At 33.2% G+C, this 22,518-nt stretch overlaps 1 protein-coding gene across 6 annotated transcripts in view; it reads left to right on the top strand.

The window, feature by feature from the left end:
* Positions 1-22,518, top strand: part of LOC119074862 (ras GTPase-activating protein raskol) — a 103,827-nt gene that overhangs the window by 57,350 nt on the left and 23,959 nt on the right. For 2 of the 6 annotated variants that reach the window (XM_037181180.1, XM_037181179.1), the window contains exons 2-3: positions 2,985-3,210; positions 14,115-14,171. The exons of the other annotated variants lie outside the window; for them this stretch is intronic. In XM_037181180.1, coding sequence (XP_037037075.1) covers positions 3,090-3,210; positions 14,115-14,171 — 178 coding nt within the window. In that variant the 5' untranslated portion in view covers positions 2,985-3,089. The remainder of the gene's footprint in view (positions 1-2,984; positions 3,211-14,114; positions 14,172-22,518) is intronic. 6 annotated transcript variants of the gene reach the window in all.

The following is a 22,518-nucleotide window of genomic DNA, read 5'->3' as shown; positions in this document are numbered from 1 at the left end:
TCGTTGTTAATCACAAAAAACTAAAATAAGAAACTAACTTTGAACTTGGACACATTTCAATGAAAATAAACAGTTTCCATGGATGAAAATGTTTTTAACGATCGCGTTCCCAAATTAAACACAATTTTCCGGCTCTGATGCATCGTTTATAGAAGAGGAATGAAATTATCATATTTTTATACACTCTCCTGGCACCCGATGTCTGACTGAATATAAATTTTAATTTTTTTTTTTGTGTTTAAAATTACACTTTCGTTTCGGTTTTTTATTTTATTTTAATTTTCACATGCGTTGTTTCTACCACGTAAAATGAGATGATATTACACGTACTCGGAGCGCATGGAGGATATTATTATTTTATATTGTCTGTGTTCGAAGCACACAACGGATGTTGAAAGATACACACTCGTTCACTAGTGCACATACACAGGATAAATAAAATAAAAACCGCAAAACAGGAAGAATTCTTTGTTGTTGCTGTAAATCAACGGTTTCTATTGTAATTTTTATGGGAATTTGGTCGCGACAGTGATTCTTTTCCGTCTGTTCGGAGAAAGAAATTGAAACTAAAAAAAAATAATTCAGCAAATCAGTAACATATAGTGATTGGGAAACGAGAGACATACGATATTGCATAAGTTAATTAAGGGTAAAAGATATCCCTTGTGGAATCTATACCATTTATATCATGGGAATCCTTTGAAACCTCCCAAATTAGCCCTAGTGTAAATCGTAGCCGTCATGCATCGTAAGGTCTTGGAGGAAGAATTCAATTGAAATTAAAAATTTTATTGAAAGGTCTCACTTGTGTGACATGTGCAATATCCGGATTCTCTACTTGTCTGGCACGACAACAAATTTTTCGTTTTGACTCTATTCTAATACCTTTATCTTGACAACAATTTGCATTTTCTGCTATTACGACCGTTCTAGGGATCTAAAATGAAAGTCGTGGAACAATTGGATAGTTGGAAATGTCGGACATCTGTGTATAAGTAGTGCATTAGAGATTCAGTTCGAAAAATATTTTCAAAAATAGGTTTTAACTCTCTAGATCCCAGACAATTGCACCACAATAACGTTTCGCTCACTGCATAACATGCAATTTCGTTTTCTAGATTTTGATTCTCGTTCATAAAATCCTATTTTCAACTCATGAAACATGCAAAGTAAGCGAATTCAACGAAGATATTTTAATTCAATTGATTTTCATCAATCAATTCAGTCAACGTCTCAATTTCTCAGAAATGTTTGATTGAAATCTTCGCATTGTATATCTGACATCGACAATTAAACTTTGTCGTTGCAAGTGAAGTGAATTCGTATGTTTAATTTACGTGTAGGTAACATACCGAACTACATACCAACGGGACATGCACACACACATTGTATTACATGAACAAAACCTCTCTCAGTAGATACGTGGTGACGACAAACAATTTTCTGTATATTTTTGTTTTACCATAATCCCATTGAAAAATGTATTTAAAAGATCGTCAACATCACGGTGGGTGTCGTCTCATTTTCATCCCACTCTGTACTGGTGTACAAGTATCATTATTAAAGAATACTTAACTGGGATCGTTGTATAATGAAATTTATTTTTCAAACGGCTCAACATTCGAGTGTAATCGACTTTTACTTGTATTCTTTCTCTCGGTTAGAAAGACATATGTTCATGGTGGATTTATATAGTTAAAAACCGAATGTAGAGAAACAATTTTTTGTGTAAACAAAATAATTTTTGTCATTCTATACCAGTCATTACCATAAATAATTCTTTCAAGTTTCTTTCTTGCTTGCTTCATCTCTCGAACAGTTTTCTTTAATATTCAATTGGAGTGATTTTTGTTTATTTTTGGGAAGTTAATGTATTTCGTTGAGTTATTTATAAAATGTTGCCGCTTATTATTGTAATGTCTGGCTGGTAGTTTTTCTGTTTTCCATAGGTTTTACGTTGACAAAAAATTAAAATGTTTCTGTCATTTACCTCTTCTGCGCAAAAAAAAATAAATTTTTTAAATGCTTTTCAATGTTGATTTTATGAACAAGTGGCTGAATGCACGCCGTATATTCCTTTCAAGTCAAATATTTGATGACAATATTTGTCGTATGACTAAAGTAACCATCGCGAAAGTATGACTACATTATCTCCGAAATTGATTGAGTTGATTCAACTGAACAATCATAACTCATTTGTTTATGAAATATGAGTTGATTTTGTGAACAACAGAAATGAGTTGTGATTTTAAGAAATTATATGAACCTCCACAGTAGCAGCAGCTTATAGGGATGGAAAACGTTTTTGTACTAGTTATGACCGCAGTTCAAGCCACTGTGACCAATATAATATCGTTCCAACAAAGTGCAAGAAGAAGTATGGTTCAAGAACAATATGAAGATGTCGTACTTCATTTGTTCTGAACAAATGAAGTACGACATCTTCATATGTTCACACTTGTACAATTGAGGTGTTGGGTTATAACTTAGAAACATCGATGACTATATATTTTTCATGGAGACACGGAAAAACACAAGACTGGCCACAATGACTGTACCAGGACCTATTCCTGAAAATTTTAGAAATTTAAGAAAATTCTAAACAAATGATCGAGATTCTAAAATTGAAGAATTTCAAGAAAGCGATTCCTGGAAATGGGCCCTGAACTGTACGGTCATTAATTGCTAAACACTAGAACTTTTAATTTTAATGGTGGTATGAATACGGATTTTTCTGATCAATGTGCAACTTCTCATAAAACCTTTTCTCATTCGTAAAACCTACTTTAAGGACCAAATAACAGGGAACTGATCGTGATTGGTATAGAGTGTGGCAGTGTGTCGGAGTGCAAAGCACATATTTTAAACAGTTTCACTACTTTTGTATAATATAAAAATAGAAAAGAAAATTCAATCTTCCACGTCTACGATTGCCGGTTTGTTTATTTACCTTTCCTCGAAAATAATTTTTTATCCCAAATCAGTAAAAATCGATTTTGATAAAAATAACAAAACAAAAACGTTAAACTATGGAACTTGTGAAAACTTGAACTTAAAGCAGTGAAATTACAAAAAAGTGCTCTATCAACATGAATTGTTCAACGCTAGTTCCCGAGGAACATTACATTGAAAAGGAAAATAGTCGACGGACCTCTCGTGGATTAGCATCATGTTTACGTGGCGAAAGTGATGAATACTACGAGGCAGAGGGTAACTATACGTTTTGATTAGAAAATAATGCTAATTATAGTCATGTGTTTATTCTATTGTGACGCGAGCCTAACCTACACCTCACTGTCACTTATTTATCTCTGTATCAACAAATTTTTCAATATAAGGCGTGCGCATATTCTTTGCCAAGTTGCATACCATTGATTATAATATTTGTTTAAGCGAGAAGTGTGTCAGCAAATCAACAATGAATTCCAGTCTGAAAAATGTTATGAATATATTTTGCTATGAAAGTCAGTTCCTACAATTTTCCGTTTTTAGATATTTCAAATTTTATAATTCACTAAAGTTTATCGTGCCTACTTTTTTGATAGTTAAAGTCAACTTCAGAGCTATATTTATTACAATTAACATTGAAACGCTTCGAAGCCGGTTTGAATTGTTAACTAAAAATTTGAATTGTAAATAACAACAAATTGTTCTATCGTGAACGTCCAACAAAACGGTAAGATTATTTCTACGTTTTCAATCTCTTAATTTAATTAGAATCGTCTGCAATTTGTATGCACTTCAATTCATTATCGTATCGCTCTACTTGTGTAATCGTACGTTTTTTTGCTGCATTCTAAACCTAATTTATTTTAATTGATGTAATGGTTTCATAGTCGATAGATCATTAGAATAAATTAGCGTTACCAGAACGCGCTGTACGTAGACTTTGCAAAATTAAATTAATTCTTCGTTGGATGTATCAGCACAACTGATCTTTGTTTGAAGAACATATGTGTGTATCATACATAATATATCAATCTGTCTGTATGAGATGGATATAGATTCCTACGTACACTCGTACGATCATGGATCCAACCTAACAACATGCGGATAGAATTGATTGATTCAATTGTAAAAGTTAATCAAATTCCTCATATCAACGACTCCGCATCATCTGCGGTACAGAACTGTAGAATTGTATTATTGGTTTTATAACTGAAATCGGCACATGAAATGCTATAGCATGCAGTATTCACTTTACCGTTTTCGATTGAAGAAAAGGAAAAATGAAATTAAATTTCTAATGTAAACTGATAAAATTGCAAGTGCGTTCGTAGTAAGTATAGAGTAAAAGCGATAGAGGAGGCACACGATAATGTGTATTTGAATTGGAAAATGAAGATTCTGTTTTTAATTGATTTATGTATCACTTCTATCTACTTTTTGCAATTCATGCTAGTCGAGTTATTTTTGTTTCGATTGTACAAAGAGAGTCCGATGTTTTATTGAAAGTTGTTGAGACCCAACCAAATTCCAGCAATATTTCAATCATCACCAGCAAACATCTGAGTCTGCTGTTGTCGACAAGAATAAGCCATGAGCTGTAACTTGTGTTCTTTTATGTAACGGACCCCCCCTCGAAGATAAACAAATTATCACACAGATGCGTACTGTACTAATAGATTGATGTGATAGATTTTGTAAGAAGCACTAGGACACACTTTATGAAGTACTAGATTTAGTCGTTACGACGCGATTCGCTTGCCGTTTCTAAAAGGTTAAATTTTAGAAAGTTCGCTGGCTCAACTTGAACTAGACTCTAAAAAAAATCGTGCTCTCGATGCAAAAGACAATTTCATTGCAGACAACAATCTACGCAAATAAATTTCCTGTCGAAATGAAAACAATTCTCAACTCAACATTATAAGTTGATCGTATCACATACATCGGTTGAACTATTTGTGAAAAATTCCGCAAACAAAATGAGGAAACGCATTAATCACTTCACTCATCCACAAATAATTATCTTCATACTTTTTGCCGTGTACACGAGTGAATTTTTATTTATAAAAAAATGATTACCGGTCCCGGTGTTCACCTGTACTCGATTACACTCTTTTTTTTGCGAACGCATTAACTTTGTTACAGTGCATGAAAATGTCACAAATTTGGTGTGTCTTCGTTTGAGCTATGCCGCTCGACTCACAAATTAGTTCGACACTCACCGTCGAACAGGTTTTTCATTCATCGGTTTGTGTGTGTAATACACACTGTGCATGCATTGTATGAGTTACAATATTGCAAATGTTGAAATTGGATTCTTTTTGTTTACTTAGTTGGTTCAATTTTTCTTGGGATAGACGCCTCTGTATACCTCTGTAGTTTACACAATTGGGTTAGCTAGTCACATCTGGTTTTTTCTTTCTGAGTCGATTGCATAAATATTTAAATGTGCTTAAAGTACTATTTGTAGAGCTGTTTAACTAAATGCATCGTTTCTGTGACTATAAGGTCTTGGTATTTAAAAATTTCAACACTTGAACAGTCTACACCGAGAGAGTGCAAAATGAGTTTGACCGAAAGTATGCAATCCGGTAGTCGTCTTGAGTTTGTGAATTAAAATCTGTGATAAGTGTGGGCTACCCTCTAGACAACATTGAAGGTTATGACACCGTTCCATTTAGTTTCTTTTTAATCGTCCTCATCATTATTGTCTCAATTCCCAAGTTCAGTCAACAATGTTTCATATTTTGCGTCAATATTTTCGCTTTTACATTGAGTGTAATTGGCAAAATACCTTCACAAACAACACAAATCGAAATGTTTGCCAAAATTGAGCGCTATGACTTTCAAATGACAAACCCACACTCAAAATTTGTATCACGACATAAACGGTTTGTGAGACAAACTTCAATGAATATAAAAATTTTAATAATTGGGAGACACTTCCATTCATGATTCGGCCGTCTCGGTAAGGTAAATCTATCCGAAATGTTTGCATAACAATTAGAAAACGACAAACAACACCATAAGTTGTTTGTGATTTCTTAAACAGAATTATTCGCAAGCAAAACTAATACACAAAAATATTGAAAACTTGTTTCGCTGAGATAATTACATTTTTCATTTTAAAATTCTTTTTTTTATTATTATTATCGTGTGATGTGATCCCACGTGCATTACAACCCGCCCACATAACACAAATTTTTTAATCATTTTATTGCCGGCCTATGATTACACAATCCGCCGTTAATACGAACTATTGACTGGATCTCAATAATCTGGAGTTCGACACACAAAATACAAACCAGTCAGAGAGAACGAAAAAAAACATTTTTTTTTGTTTTCGGTAAAAGATAAAAACTAAAATTAACTTTTGTTGATTTTTACGAAATTATATTCAATCTCAACACTTTTCGATATATTCTATCCACATCGGTTGTTACACAGTGTCCATGCTATGCCGATGATACATTTCTGATTTTGACAAATAAGGCAGCCATCGTATATCGATATTTGAAGACTTTATTAAGCCATATTTGGTGAGCAAAGTATAAAGTGGAATGTGGGTACGTTTTAGGTTATTTACCTTTAACTAAATGGCTTTACGGAATGATTTAGTGCTTTCGTTTCGGTGGGTTTGTTATCATAAATTTAAAATAATTAATTCCTTTATGGTAACTATTGACAGCGGGCAGCAATTTATGGAAATGAAACAAACTTGTTTCGTTCAATTAACTATTTGGATTTTGTGCCAGAAATATCCCATTTCAATTTTTCCTGCGATAGATCTGGTGAGTGGTCTGTAACTGAAATTCATTCTTGAAATTCTACGAATTAACTTTGTACATTCAGCGTTTATTCAATGTTTACAAATATCAACAGTCAATACTGTCATCTTAAAGTATTTTTAATAGTTAGCTTTGACGTTGAGTTCTTGTTATTCTTAGGCCTCACCATTTCACCAAAGCAAATAAATACAAAAAGTAATTGCCTAAATGAAGGAAGTGGTGTTTGAGTGTGGTACATACCCAATCGAATTAAATTGGCACATATTGCCCGTTTGATTCTATTGTTTCTAATCATTATAACACGGTTGAAAGGTCTACCACTTTTGGTATAGTGATATGTGACTCGAAATTTTTTTAAACTGTTTTTCTCTTTTATGACACTCGCTCCGCTCGTAAAGAAAATTTCGTCTAGTTCTGAAAACATGAACATTCTAAAGGGCCAATGTCGAACAGAACATTTTAGAATTTCAGCATTAGTAACTGAAACCAAGATCTTTTTTAGAATTTCCCATTTTGTAAACTCTCAAACTCAACTTAGCTTCATTAATCCAACTTTTATTCTTTCTATGTTTTTCAAAAGCATTGCTTCAGTTCAATTTGAGTTACAAACAATTTTTTTTTATTTTTTATCGATGGAGAACTTAATTATAAGACACTTTGTCTCGTATCATATGCAAAAAAAAGTTACAACTTTTTTTATAAATCATTTTGAAAGTCACTAAAAACACGAAAATTCGAATAGAAATACAGTATGTCATCAAAAATTTTTGTATTTCGATTCGAATTTTCGTGTTTTCAGTGATTTTCAAAATGATTTATAAAAAAAGTTTTAACTGTTTTTGGCAGTTTTGATACGAGACAAAGTGTCTTATAATTAGGTTCTCCATCGATAAAAAAAAATTGTTTGTAACTCAAATCTCATTACTGTACGGAGAATGTTTACTTTTGTTTCAGTTAAATAATGCAAAGAGAAAACCTATTCAGAACAAATTTGCCATGTAAGCGCGATTTTCTGACGATTAAATATTCAGAATTGAAAGAAAAACTCATTCGTCTCAAGTAGGTCACACATAACATTTATGAATCGTCATCAACCGCCGAGTGCATTATTACTAAATGCCTATAACGCCTAATTTAAATTAATTACTAAACAGAGAATTATGTTTGCCTGTTCTTTTGATCCAGCTACACCATTCGAGTCTATAGTAGTAGTCATTCATACGAATGTTCTAGTCAATTAATTACAGTTAATTTTCGTTATTAGTTTTTATTTTTCGCACTTAAAACTTTTTGCTGTTTATGGATACTTTTCGTTAATTTATGAACAGTATGGCATGGTTTTCTAATGTTTTCTCGGTGCATTTTAATTGAACCATGTTCGTTGTATGTTTTTTCTCTCGGTAATACGCTTAAGTGGATGATCATCCATTTTTATTGTTAATGGTAACTTAGAAGTGGAACGATGTACTACACTATTAACCAACTGCAGTTCTTATTGCAATTAAATATTCCGTTTTATTTTTGTTGGATATCTGTTTTATTATCATCAGTTCTTTACCCAGACCACTTAACATGGTTTGTATTTAGATGATTCAGAATAAACGCAACGCGTAAGTGTTTGTTTTCTGGAAATTAACCACAATCAGAAGAGGATTTTTGACATCTTCGGCTCTCAAAAATATTTATTTGATACGTAAGCTACCCATTTCAATCAGGCCCTATATTTAGGAAGTTTTATTTCTGAAAAATATAAAAAAAGAATTTCGAAAAATTCCTAAAAACTTTTTCGTAATTTTCAGAACGCTTTACAGAGTTTTTCGAAATTTTCAGAATTTTTCGAAAATTTTTGGAATTTTCCAGAATTAAAATTTTCAAAAATAAAACTTGATTTAAAAACGGAAAGCATTGGTTCGTTCTAATTATGTAATAATTTAGAAAAATTGAATTATTTTTGGAATTAAAATTCGAAGTAAAATTTTTTAACGTCTTTCTTCAAGGCTTGCTTGATTCGAACTTGAGTACCAAAATCATTTAATCTATTGCTTCATTTTTATAATGTTAAGGTGTCATGAAAAATCTATTACTTCAATGTTTTTATCATACATTTCGCTATAAATAAGAGAACACTAACTGCAGTCCATCGCTTATTCTTGTCGTTGTTGTCGATAGCAGATGACTAGTTGTTTCTTTAAAATGTGTAGCAATGAGATAAATTCGTTTGTTTCTAGTTCTATTTCATTTATGGAATCCATTCGTTTCGTTTCCAAATTTTATACCAAAGCCAAGCCAGTCAAATTTTTATGTTGACTTTATGATTTTTCTTCACCGCTTCCAGAACGGGATTCTCAACATAACAAAGAAATATCCGAATCGACCCATTCGTTCAACTGGCTACATAGACTTGGATTGTATGCGGTTTTTTGCCACTCTATATAAAAATGGTTTCGAAATAATTCTTTTTTTTTAAAGCTGAGCAAAAAATAGTTTTTAATTACTGTGTGACATCTTCATTCTATTCATAATAATAATTGTAGCAACATATTTATAAGAATAACCTACATAATTTGTACAGTTTCTGATTGAGTCATTTTGTTTTGTTTTCGTGTCGCTTATATCATCTCTGGTATTTCATATCTCTGGGCTGTATAAAAATTTATAGTTTTTTTTGTCTGTTTATTATCCACTGTATCTACTCTTGTTTTTACAGCGGAATATATTACACGGTGTTCGTTACTTATCTGCATTATTTCGAGTAGACGATTAAAATTCACAGAAAAACTTACGTGAGAACTATTTTATTTGAACGAAAACACAGAGAGAGAATCCTCATTTTTATTACAATGAAACTGTTACGAAGTTAAATATTTGTTTTTCAGCAGAAAAAAAAGCGACAAGCAAAATAAAAACTAGATTTTCGTATTATTATGAAAAAAATTAATGTGTTCAGACATGTACGAATGGGAGCATCTTCCTCAATATTTGTATAACAATCGAAATTTCTACCATAAATTTCTTCTAATCGTAAAGTTGTTAACTGAAGGGCTTGTCATTACTGCAAACAGTGCATTTTTCTGGCATATTCCAGGTGGTGTCGCGTTCTGTTGACGTCGGAATACGAAAGTCAGAAGAATTTGCTCAAGTTCATAAGTTTTTCCTCATTTGAAGTACTAGATTTTAGGTTTGAATATTTTTGCTGTTTTACGAAGGTCAGATCTGGAAGCCTTTGTCACTTGTAACTATCACGATTTTTAACTGAACAAAGCACATGAAGAATATATTTATAGGAGTTAGGCCCCATCATTCATTCAGTTTAGCACCGACAATTTAAAAATAATTTCACAAAATTTCCAGAGTTCCCACGTCTTAGGAAGGCTTCTAAAATTAGGAATTTTAGGAAATTTTAAAGGCAATTTTAGGAGTATTTTAGGAGATTTGGAAGGTAATTTTAGGAGAATTTTAGGAGGAATTTTTTAAAATGTGGGAAAGGTTGTATAAGTAATTTCCGGAGGAATTTTTGCTCTGTTTCTCATACACTTCGTAAAATACTAAAAATGTTTAAGAAAATTGACAAAAAGTTATTTTTTTTTGTCAAAACATATTTTTCCTTATGTAGTTTAATAATTGAAACTTTTATGATTTCCTCTTTTCTGACGCCAGTCTTGACTAGCCAGCAACTGATCCTTTATCAGATTTTTCTTGTCGACTGCGCCTTTCGAATTAACAAGATTCACCATAATTTGGTTTCCATCATTTATCAGCTCTTGTGCACTAAAAAGTTTTTTTCTACTGGATCTGGAGAGATTTCTCGATATCGGAAAGTTTTTCTGAACTCGATTTTTTTTGTGAAGATGCTTTATTGAGATTATCTTCCGCCTCTTTATTCTTAAGAAGTAGTACCTTCTCGACTTTTTGTTGTTCGAGAAAAGTAAAGTACATTGGAGCACATCTGGAAAATACGTCGATTCATTAGGAAGTCAGTGACGTTTATATTATTCAATGTGTCCTTAAACGTTCGAAGTGACACGATAGTCGCATCTTCTAACAAACTGCGATCCTCGATAATGTATTTATTTTCGCTAAATCCACGTTCAGGATCGCTATTTGCATGACTCAAAGAAAGGAGTGTTTTCGCAAGTTGAGTCAGGTTCATACAGAAGTTCAAATTCATTTCCGCATAATTTTGCGGTTTTTACTGTTTTTAGTTTTTCAGTATTATTAAAAAAATTCTTCGAGAGTGTGAGCTCATTTTAGGAATTTTAGGAGTTTTAGAAGATTTTAGGAGATTTTAGGAGGATTTGGTCCATTTCATGAATTTTATGAATTTTAGGAGGAGTGGGAACTCTGAATTTCTGTTACGGTGGGCGAATTATGAGAAGTTATTCATTCCACATATGTAAATGTCATAACGTTCGTAATGCATGTCGATTGGATCATTTTATTTAGAAGGATGTTTGACCACTGCTTTCGATCTTTCGATCTTTGACACCATTTCTTATCAGGCCATGACAACAGTAGTTGTACTTGAACCATTTGCATCGATTCGATTTTTCGATATAATGTTCTTGAAGCATTGTATCAAGTGCCACATTGCCATGGCCTGATGAGAAATGGTATTTTTGAACTCGAACTAGTCGAGAGACGTATTTAATTTTCTCTAAGATCGAAACAGTGGTCAAACCGTTTGACTCAAACGTCCTGATATTTGTTGTCAAATCGCACGTATTCGGTTCCTCTTTCGATTTAACAACTTCAACAAATTGCAATTCGTTCCTGACCTCGTCTCTATAGAAGAGACAAAAACTGTCACATGCATGTGTGGCTCATGAAAGTTTGGAAAAACTTTTCTAAGTTTACATGGTATGAGACACAAAAGGCAAAACTTCTTTTTTTGTTATTTCATTCAACATTTCATTCTAAGAAGGCAATTAAGGTTCACTCAACGTTCCTAAAAATAGTTTCTTTCACATAGCTCCTCATTCACCGACGTTTTGCATTAAATCCGTTTATAACATCATTCACCAACATGGTTTCCCCCTCGTAAAATTAATCAGTAACTTTGGTCTAGACGGGCTAAACAAAGGATGACTTAAAAATCATAATTTTACGAGTTGACCGAGCATAATTTACCATGCCATTAACATCTTCAATTGTTCAAAAAGAAAAAGAAACGTTTTCACTCCTCCCAAAAAAGACAAAAGAGATGCAAAACTTAACAACAAAAACTCAATTTGCATACAATCTGTCATTATGTGAACGTGATCCGTGCTAATCAGAAAGGTAAAGAAAAAATAATAATTTTTTTGGTGCCCCAATTGAATTGATCGCATGTAATAAAAAATTTAAATCGTTGAAAAATTACACCACCCATTGTTATAACCGAATGTCTGTTATTTCTCTTTTGTTTATTGCGAAACTCTTGTAACAGAGGAAAAAAAAATTCGAAGTTCTTTAATTGGGAACATTAGAGAACTGATTAAGCTAATGACGTGATTTAGGTTCAATGAAATATACACGGTTAATGTGGCTAATGCTTAATGCGCATAAAAACGTTTTGATAATTTCATTACAAACAAAAGTATTTTCATTGAAGGTAATGTGCTTTACAAATGATATACGATATAACTGGCAGGCACTTAATGAACGCACAATGTCGCAAAACTGCAGCTCCGCAGTTTAGGCACACATTTTGATAAATTCAATTCAATTAATATCTTGGCGGGCGAGAATGAATTAAATTAATGTACTAACTGCAGTCATCGGTGCACTCAAAGAACCAACACAAACCAAATGAACAAAAGTGAATCTAGTGAATGCAATTATCGTTTAAAATTTCTTTCGATTGTTAGATTTAGAGAAAACATCCCAACGAAACATTAAATTTAATTGTGCCTTTCACAGTTTATTCGTACCGCATTTCAATGTTTAATTACACACCATCAACATAAACACTAACAGTGAACGTTAAAATTTATTAATGATTTTGGAATTGTACAGGCACTTTACTGAAAATTATGTTTTCATCTCGCCAGTATTTACACAGAAACAAATCCATTTTGAAAACGTAAACGTGTTTCGACTCGATTGTTTTTCAGTTGGAAAATCGCCGATGAAATGAGAGGCATTTTCCACAACCAAATTTGACTTAAGTGCAGTTTGGTGTGGTGATTGTCATTGTCAGCTTGATTATGTTGCATTATGTGTGATGATAAAATGATCCGTACGAATATAGTCTTTTCTAAATTCTGTAAAACATTTCTAAACACCAAGTTCTAGATGTTGGAAGGTTTAGAAGGTTTAACTCTTTGCGAGTTAGGATTATGGCATAATAATGAATCGTTGAGTCTTTTGGATTGAGTATCCTCGGTAGTTTCCATTCCTCATGAGTGACAACTCAAAAATAATACTAGGTAACAGAGGGTATACATTGATCTTTGCTTGAGTTAGTATGGAAAACACCTTCGTTAGTGTCAATAATGTCTTGCTGGAAGGGCAGCCGAGATAAAAAAGGGTGGAGATTGGGTCAGTGGTCGTTGTGGCAGATTAGTCGGTCATTGTGAGTTCAAAAATCACTTCATTGGTCTCGATCAGCTTGTTGTTGGTATTTGTTTAATTCCACTAAGCCAATCGTCTCGTCGTACTTTCCAAAAAATGCAATTTTTTGTCCAGTGAATCAGCCCACCACTCATAGTAACAGGTTTATGAGTAACAACTTCTCCAAAATAATCAGGTGTAACGGATTGTCGTGACTTGAAAGCTCGAACGAGCATGAACACCTTTTTTTTCAGATCAATTATTTCGACAAAAATACGTGAAACGTTGCACCAAACCATTGAAACATGTAATGAAGATAAGAATTATCATTTCCATTTTGCTGTGAATTTTTGTTGCACCTCAATTCTGCTCAGTATTTCCTCTGACTCGACTGATACGTCTAAAAAAAAGCGTGTTACTTCCGAATACAAAACTTGAATGTTTAACGAAATCATTTAGATTAATTTTAAACATTAAAGTTCCGTGTTTACATAACAAGCCAATCATCTCCGAAATAAATACAAAACTTTAAAGTTCAGCCAATTCTAAATGATTCGAATTTGTAAAAAAAAAACGTTTCAGCATTTTTTGTGTGTTCATTTGAATTGAAGGTCGTTTCACGTTCAAATATTTAAAAATTAAATTAAATTCGACTGTCGGTGAGAAAATTTTTCAAAATGATTTCAGACTGTCAGTAAAAATGGTCGTGGCAATTAAAAGGTTTTCATTTCATTAAATTACTTAATCGATTTTTATTGAACAATAATAATTGGGATTCACCGATTCACACATATCTTGTCTCATTTCGTTGATTGATTTAATTAAATTTTTTCTTATTTTTCGTTTCAGGTGAGTGTAAATCGAAAACTCTGCCTCGTATTCATTTAGATACATCTAATGAAGAAGGTAAATATTGACGTTGTAAAATTGACATCGACGTAATTGGTAAATTGATTCTTTTTTTAACTTTAACACAAACGAGAATTGAAATGAAAATATCTTTTTTAAGTTCTGTTTGTTGTCTTGTTCCATTAAACGTAATTGACATAATTCCGTGGAACAATAACCTTTTGTTAATAAGGTCATTTCAAAACTAAATAAGTTGAACTTAGAAAAAAAAATGACATGAACGCAGCTCTGTCACGCATGTAGTTCGTCAGTTTTTTTTTCGCTTTTACGTTTAAAAAGAAGCGACAAATTCGTTTTAATATAAAAACTCGGCAATTTCCTAAACCATAATACCAAACAATGTCGTGTATTGTTTCGTACAAAGTGTATAAATGCTATACGAGCAACATTATACCTACTTTTGAACGAACTTCAAAGGAAAAGACCAGGCGCAAAAAACAACAGCCAACAAACTATTAACTAGCGTTGATGTTTAATTAGCGTGTAAAAAACCAATTCTATTTCGGTCTCAGTAAAGCTCTCTGAAATAAAATGTGTCATGAGCTGATCATAATCGTCAGCATTAACCATAACCACAATTATTAACAAACCAACAGACTTTGTGCATATCATCTGTGCAATAAAGCGCATTTCGATGTTATGGCCGCCTTGTATGTAATAATTGAATGGTTGATTAGCTCTCTGTGTGCTCGATTTTCGTTCAGACGAATAGATGCTATTACCTTTCGGAGTGCATTATTCGTTCAGAGTTAATTAATACACTCGCTAGTAGGGAGTCCCTAGTAGCGTAAATATCAACAAAATTAAGCGACGTCTCGTTCACTGTCGCAAACAAATGAAAATGTCATTCGGGCTGGTGTCAGCAACCGTTTAATTCTCTATTTTCCATTGATTGGCTTATTGTTTCCGTATGGTGTTAAATATTAGTTAACATTAGATCGGATAACCGTTAATTCGATTAAAAAAATGTGACGAAACCTTAATGCCTCGCTTAATGCGTTTGTGAGTGGTTGGTTAACAACTTATTTATAGTCCAGTTACTCCCTGAGGTTACATCGCTTTTATTCCATTCTATCGTTATCTTCGTTATTGTAGAGATTGTTGGTTCCTTGGTATTTTCTAGTGTTATCGAAGTGCTTTGAAGTATTCTTAAGTCGCAAAGATCGGTTTATGTAATCGACCAAATACTCAATACAAAGAAAGTGTGGGCGGTTGCTACGCGTTCACCGATTAGTGTCATTTGTATGATGGATCCCAATAGATTTTTGGGAGGTCTCATGGTAAAGAGTGTACCATCAATCTAACTGGCAAAAATACGACCATTGGTGATCGTAAGATATAGTTTTCTATTCCAAACCCAAGCCATATAATTTGCAGTACGGACAAATATTTCCGTTTCCATTCCACCATCAAAAAATCTGAAGCACATTCCCAACGGACTAATTTGCATAAATGTTTTACGATTTGAAAAAACACATTTCGTTTCGTAACACGACAACTTAACCTATCACCACACGTACGTTTGCGTTAGAATTTATTACCAATCAATGTAACCAATAAACAAATCCAATTAACCGAAGGGGAAACAACCGATCAACGAATTTCTAAGCTTTTCACCCATTTCTGATTGATTGTATCGAGTTGATTATACGTTTCGTTATTTTCTGATCAAGTATATTCAAACACCATTAAAAAAAATGATTTGTTATAAAGTAGCGTAACAGTTGTTCTGTGCCCGTCTCGCTTCTCTACAAAAATGGCAACGTGCTCTGCTATATGTGTAAGCTTTTAAATTGCTTAAAATGACCGTAATTGTTCGGATAGAAGATCGATAATTTGAATAACAAAAAGTCGATTGCCCAAAATAATGGTCGTTCATTTAAAATAATTGACGATGAATCAGAATTTCCATTCTTTATTTGGTTGCGGTTGAGATTCTTCGTAGCGCCCATATTTTGCTGCTCTATGCAAAATTTCGAATCGAATACACCGGTCGGTATTGTTTGTTATTATATTACAACCAATATGACGAATACGGGAATGCATGATGATGTGTACGTGACAGGAATGAATGTCGAGGGGTTTGAGTGATATGCAGGGCCTATTATTGGGAATTTCCTGTAATTAAGTGAGAATTACCCAAGTTTACCTAAATTTACCGCAAAGCTTTTTCGGTAAAATTCGGTAAACTCGGTAAAAGCTAGGTAAATTTCGGTAAAATTCAGTAATTTAGGTAAATCAAATTCTCAATAATAGGCCCTGGTAATATGCGTATTGTAGCAGTACTGCTAACGCATCATTTCGGTGAATTCCTATTCATCAGTGGCGGATAAGTATCTTGCAAATTTTCGAGAGGAAGTGGAAGTGATTCCTACAAGTTGAAGATTTCTTACTGATAACAATTTCATTGAAAGTCTGTCGTCTATATAGTGGCTAAAAATTACGCTGTGGATTTTGACTGTTTCGATTAAGCAACGAAGTTTCATGTTTATCGTTTTCTCGCAGTGCCAGACTGGCTCAAAAAATCCCTTCGGGCGTTGTATGAAGCGTAAAAATCCCTGTATTGTACTTAATTCATACAAAAAACAAAGAGATCTTCTGGCATCCTGAATGCCCATAGGGCAAGTACGGGCATCTTTTCTCGGTAAATTTCACTTCTTTTACATGTTTAGATTAACTGAAACTGTTGCGAAAATAAATACTCTCTCTTTCTTCCCACAATGATGCTTTATTTACCCTACAGACAGTGGAGGCGTTTAGTAATCTATTGAGGAATTAGAGTAATTCCGACTCATTTAACATTTACTCTCATTGGCAAAACATGTAAATTCGACAAGTGCCACTATCTGCATATTGATCTATACTTTCTAGCTACACATTTTTGCGCTATAAAATGGCACGTCCACAGAAGTCAGACCGTAATTGTGATAACAATTGTAGCGTGTCACTGGAAACATAATATAACAATAACGAAGCAAAGTCGTATAAATATATATACATGCTGGTTGTAAATGTTATACTCATTAACTGAAGTCAAACGACATGCACATAATGTACGTACCTATATACCCAACATAGGTATCTAATTTGTAAATTGATATCAAATTTTGAAAATTAACGAGTCGTTGTGTAATACTTATAACTCAGCTGAAGCATGAATGCTTTGATTGTGTTTCTTTCTTCATATAATTTTTTTCAACAACAAAACAAAACAATGAATCAGACACTAAATGCACACCTAACTTTGACAGGTAATAATTAAACAAACAATAAATCCATTATCATTACACTACACATTCCTTTTTTTTTCATTTACCAAGGTCGACAATTATTGCAATTTTTATTAGAATTATTTGATAATATTTTCAGCATGTCTGGCGTTCGTTTGGTGAATTCAATTCGATTGATTTTTTTTTGTAAATGAATGCGTTTCGTATGTTCTTCGTGATTGGTGTTGCTTATCTAGAGATTGTCGTCTAGACTGAATCCTTGGTAATGGTAGATTTAATCTGTCTTATGAATGTTAAATTGGCCATGAATGCTTTCCTTGTTTAGCCGAAAAGCTCCAATAGACTTTTCAGTAACACTTTCACAATAAGAAAAAGAAAACAAAATGAAAAACTAGAAAAGCCTAAACTACTTCCAATAAATAGAATTACATCATCGGAACAATCGTCTCCAAAAAAGTCATTGATATCTTTCTCAATTCTCATTGATTGCATTCAAAGACATTTTTTTAAAAGAATTCTCTGAAAACCTCTCTTGGAACTTTAAGATTACATTCAAATTGAAAGCTCCTTCCGACAATTTTCGTCGATTTTTTTTTTATTCGACCGAGTTTTATGAACTTCTAATTTATTGAACACTTTCATTCATCATTCATTGATTGTATTTTCTTTTTCATTCATTTCTTTGAAGGTCTTACTTATTTCAATATTTACGAATACAGCGGCACGACCAATTTAGTCTTTATTGAATATAATGAAGTCTACATACAGGCGAATCAAAATTGTAGCTACGTTTCAGCTACTGCGCGCTAGGTGGCCTACACGATAATTCAGTAGCATATTATTATATTATGGTGTATAACACCAGCGACAGTGCACGCATTTGTTGGTATAACTACTTGTTGATTCAAAATTAACTTGAGGCTGTGAAATTTTTGAATTTCATCGAAACTGAATTCTAATTTCCGTTGATGATATGACTTCCCTTTCGTTACAATATCCGAACTGGATCGATTGATCGGATCAATAATGAATGAAATGAACGCGAATTTCATTTCCTCTTCATAAGAAATTTCTGGTTTCTGTGGAAAGGAATTTCGTATATAAATACTGACTGTCGCACATGTTACAATGCGGTCGAATGAAATAAACGCCAACGGAAAGTCTCATTTTTTTATAAACAGATGTATGGCAGGTGCGTTGTAGATTTTTTTTCATAAACTCCTCCTGCACGCAGGTAATTTTGATATTCGAGATTTATTAGGGATACTGTTTGTGAATTTGTTATTTGGTCCGAATGGTTCTGTTTTCTGTTTAAAATTTTAATTGTATGGTCACTCCAGCACTGGAACAGAGTATCAATTTTTCCTCAATTTGAGGAATAGTTTTTTTTTAGTAAGATTTAGCGAATGGACATTATATTGAGCAGAAACAACAGTGCACTCTTCGTGTAACAAATTGTATAACGTTCGACAGCTGAAAATGAATGTATAATCACAGTATAACTTCAACAGTCGGAATAACACACCTAAAGCATAGTACGTGCGTATTTATATATGCAACATGTTACACTTATTGTGGTTTTATAACGCGATCGAATTCCTTAATTGACACAGGCTAGATTTTCTGTGGTCTGTTTTGACCTGATTTTTCGTTTATTTAACTCAAACCGTAATTGCAATATTCATAAATGGTAAACTTGGCAGATAGAAGTATTACATTACAGTTGGTTTCTAGGATTGTTTCCTTCAACATTTCATTAAAATTACTTCTAATTGCTGGTAATCCGATACAAATGAATGCAATTGTGTCAATAAAATTCTAATAAATTAACTGGATTGGATTAAATTGCTGACAGATGATCGGAATGATTACACGGCAATAACTCACTAATTGAAACTTACCTCCGAAATATTAAAACAGGTCTCAGGCAACCCATATAAAATTCTATTATACGATTGTGTTTGCATGTTTGTCGGTTAAAAATATTTACAATTTTATTTGAAGAAAAACCACTCACGCATACTATGCAACATGACTGTACAGCATGTGTGCGGGCTATATAAATTTTATAATCGTAATCGTTCAGGCAATAGCATTTCTTAGGGTGGTCCGATTTCGAAACGTTCCGATACGGGATTGTTTCTCGACCTATTTTTTTTCAATTGAATTTTTATAGTTCGAACTTTCAGAGCATTTCGGGTCAATAAAAAAAAACGTAGCGACAGGTCTGCTTGTTTAATTTACGGTTCCAGTCGTAGCTCTAATCAAATCTTAGTTTCTTTCCAATCCCGAGGTCATATGACATTATTAGTAGGGGTGTTTCACAACTTCAAAGACTTGGGGAACGGTGAAAGAGATGTAATTGTGAAATACTTCGTCTGAGCTCCAATTTGTCGAAGACTCTAAAAATGTCTGTCTTCATCAACAAATAGAACTTTCCCACATTTATCGTGTCAGGGACAAGACCACCCTTCTTTTATGTGAATACTTTATTATGATAATAGCGACCCAGTCATAAAACAGGAAAAATTAGTCAAGACCTCGATTGAAACGATAATAATTTTCCCAACACATCTAAATCTTCAACACAATTTTTACAAAAATTCTTATTGAAAACATAAATCATGATTCCACCATATCCCTTTCTATATATTTCTTTTCAGACCTTTCAGGCATAAAGAAAGGTTTAAACTACGCAACAATCCCCTTGCGATCTCAGATTGAATTACATCATTTAAATGTTGAATTAAGCTTAAGACATGAAGGGTCAGCTGATGTATGGTATTTTTATTCATTCGGTGTGTATTCTGTTAAAGAACTAAGCCGGATGCAAGGTTTTTCAATACAATCGTTTATGCTATTCGTCTCACGGACATCCTGTGACGGAAGTAAATTTAATGTTTAAATAACGTTGCAATCGATATAATTTCGGTGGATTTTTTTAGCGCTTCCTAATACAGTGGAAGCGGCATTGTTTGTTCAACATCAAACAGGAATGTGTCCTCATTTACAAGTCACACCATTACCAGAATCACACCTGATCTTATCGACTTAAGTGTTACATAATCGACGTAAATATTCCTTAGTTATATTAATGGAGTGGAACTATACAGCTCGTTCAAATTTGTTACAACATCTTTTGATGGTATGTGACCGCTTGTGTGACTGACAATTAGTTTTGATTGAGTTTGCGATCGAGAATGAAAATCAAACTGTGTTCGTGAGGCTAATAACTAATTTATGATTCTATTGTTTTTGAATTACTTTTTAGTATTTTGGTTTATTGACCTCGAACTATTGTTTGTGTAATGAATGGGCCCAACGGCAGGCCCGAATCGATTTTATGGATATTCGGGCGAAGCCCGAAAGACTTTTTGATTTATGAATGAATGAATTACAATGAAGGACTCTTCACAACTTTTTTTTTTCAAACAACGCCCGAAGGGCTTTCTTGGAACGAGTCCGGCCCTACCAAATGTTAATAAATTTTGTTAAAAGTACCCAAGAGATAGAAACAAAAAAAATTATTCGAAATGTACTACAAAACTAGGGGTTTCAATAAACAAACAGATTCGACCCAAATTGTCTTTGTTCTTTGAAATTTGAACGAAACTATAACAAAGAGAATTTGGATCGAAACACGTTTTCGGTGCCTCTGTTGTTTTGAGCTTTAGAAGTAGCCACTGTAAGGGGTAAAAACGAAGCCTTCGTCAAAAACTTTGCGGAGAAAATCTCGCCAAATTTAGACCTACAGAACCCATAGTGACATATTTTTGGCCGAGACATTCTTTAAATCATTGTTTTTACCATGTAGCCATGATGTCTCATTTTTGGGCAAATGTACAAAAATTGTAGAAAACAACATGATGTAATTTGCACTAAAATTGGCCATCGTGTCTTCATGGTAAAAAAAGATTTGAAGAATGTCTCATCTCATCTAATAATATGGTTACCATTTTTTTAAATAAAAATCTACTACTTCCTTGGGAATCTACATTCTATCCGCAGTACTTTCTGAGATATGAATGAAGACCGGTTCATAACTTCTCGATTTTTATACAACGTGACATCACATTGCACTGAGATTTTTTCTCGAGTTTTGATTGAGTGTAAAGTTCAAAACCCCCCGGACTATATGATTTGTGTCTTCCAACGATGCCTTTTAGCGCAATAATTTCCATTTCTCAAACGCCAAGTACAACCTAACATCTGTTGAACATCGAAATTGCTATACAACAAATATAAAAAACTTCCAACTTTGACTGAGGGAGACGAAATACGAAGTAAAAAAAATTCAATAAAACCGAATCTTTATGGCATTCATAATTATTTTATCATCAAATTAAAAAGACATAACCGCGGCAAGCACAGCAATAATCACAAAACCGACTTCGTATTTACGAATGGAATGAATATATCGCTTCCATTTCGACAAAATTATAATGTGGAAGTCGATAATATCAATCAGTTATAATAATTATATTCAATTGACGCATAAGTTAAATTGCCTCAAGTACGAGCACAACTACGAAGCAGTATTATGTATGAAATGATGACTCGTGTTTGCTTTACAATTCATAATCAATTCTTAGATTATAGCGATTTATACTTTACAATACGAACAGATTCTGTATTTATTAACGAATACTGTTACAGTTTTGTTGAAGTAACATTCTTACATATTGCAGATGCAGAAAAGAACTCGACGAATGGAGATAAAAAAATTATCTTTTGTTTGTAGTGTTGTTGTTGTCTTGTTTTCAGTTTGTCCCTAATGGGCGAACGATGAAGCACAAATTTTATTATTATTTATTTTCCTCACGCGACACATCGGTATACTGCAAATGCATTATTTTAATTCAATATCTCTGTATGTGTATGTGCGAGTTTTAACACAATCGACAAAATGCACTTTGTGTACACATATATATCATTTCAAATGAAATATGTTTGAGGTATGAACACTATTCGTACTATACAGTTTTGGTCGAACCCTTAATTTCGTATGCGATGCACTTCACTTTCAAGTGTTATGTTTTGTAAAGGTTTTTGTTAGGTGCCTTCCTTGGTATTAGTTCTTTCGTTTTATGTTTTATGGTGTGTATATTGTGGAG

The sequence above is a fragment of the Bradysia coprophila genome, unplaced genomic scaffold (assembly GCF_014529535.1).
Source record: "Bradysia coprophila strain Holo2 unplaced genomic scaffold, BU_Bcop_v1 contig_151, whole genome shotgun sequence".
Lineage (NCBI taxonomy): Eukaryota > Metazoa > Arthropoda > Insecta > Diptera > Sciaridae > Bradysia > Bradysia coprophila.
Note: the sequence above shows the minus strand (reverse complement) of the source record. Positions and strands in the feature narration are given on the sequence as shown.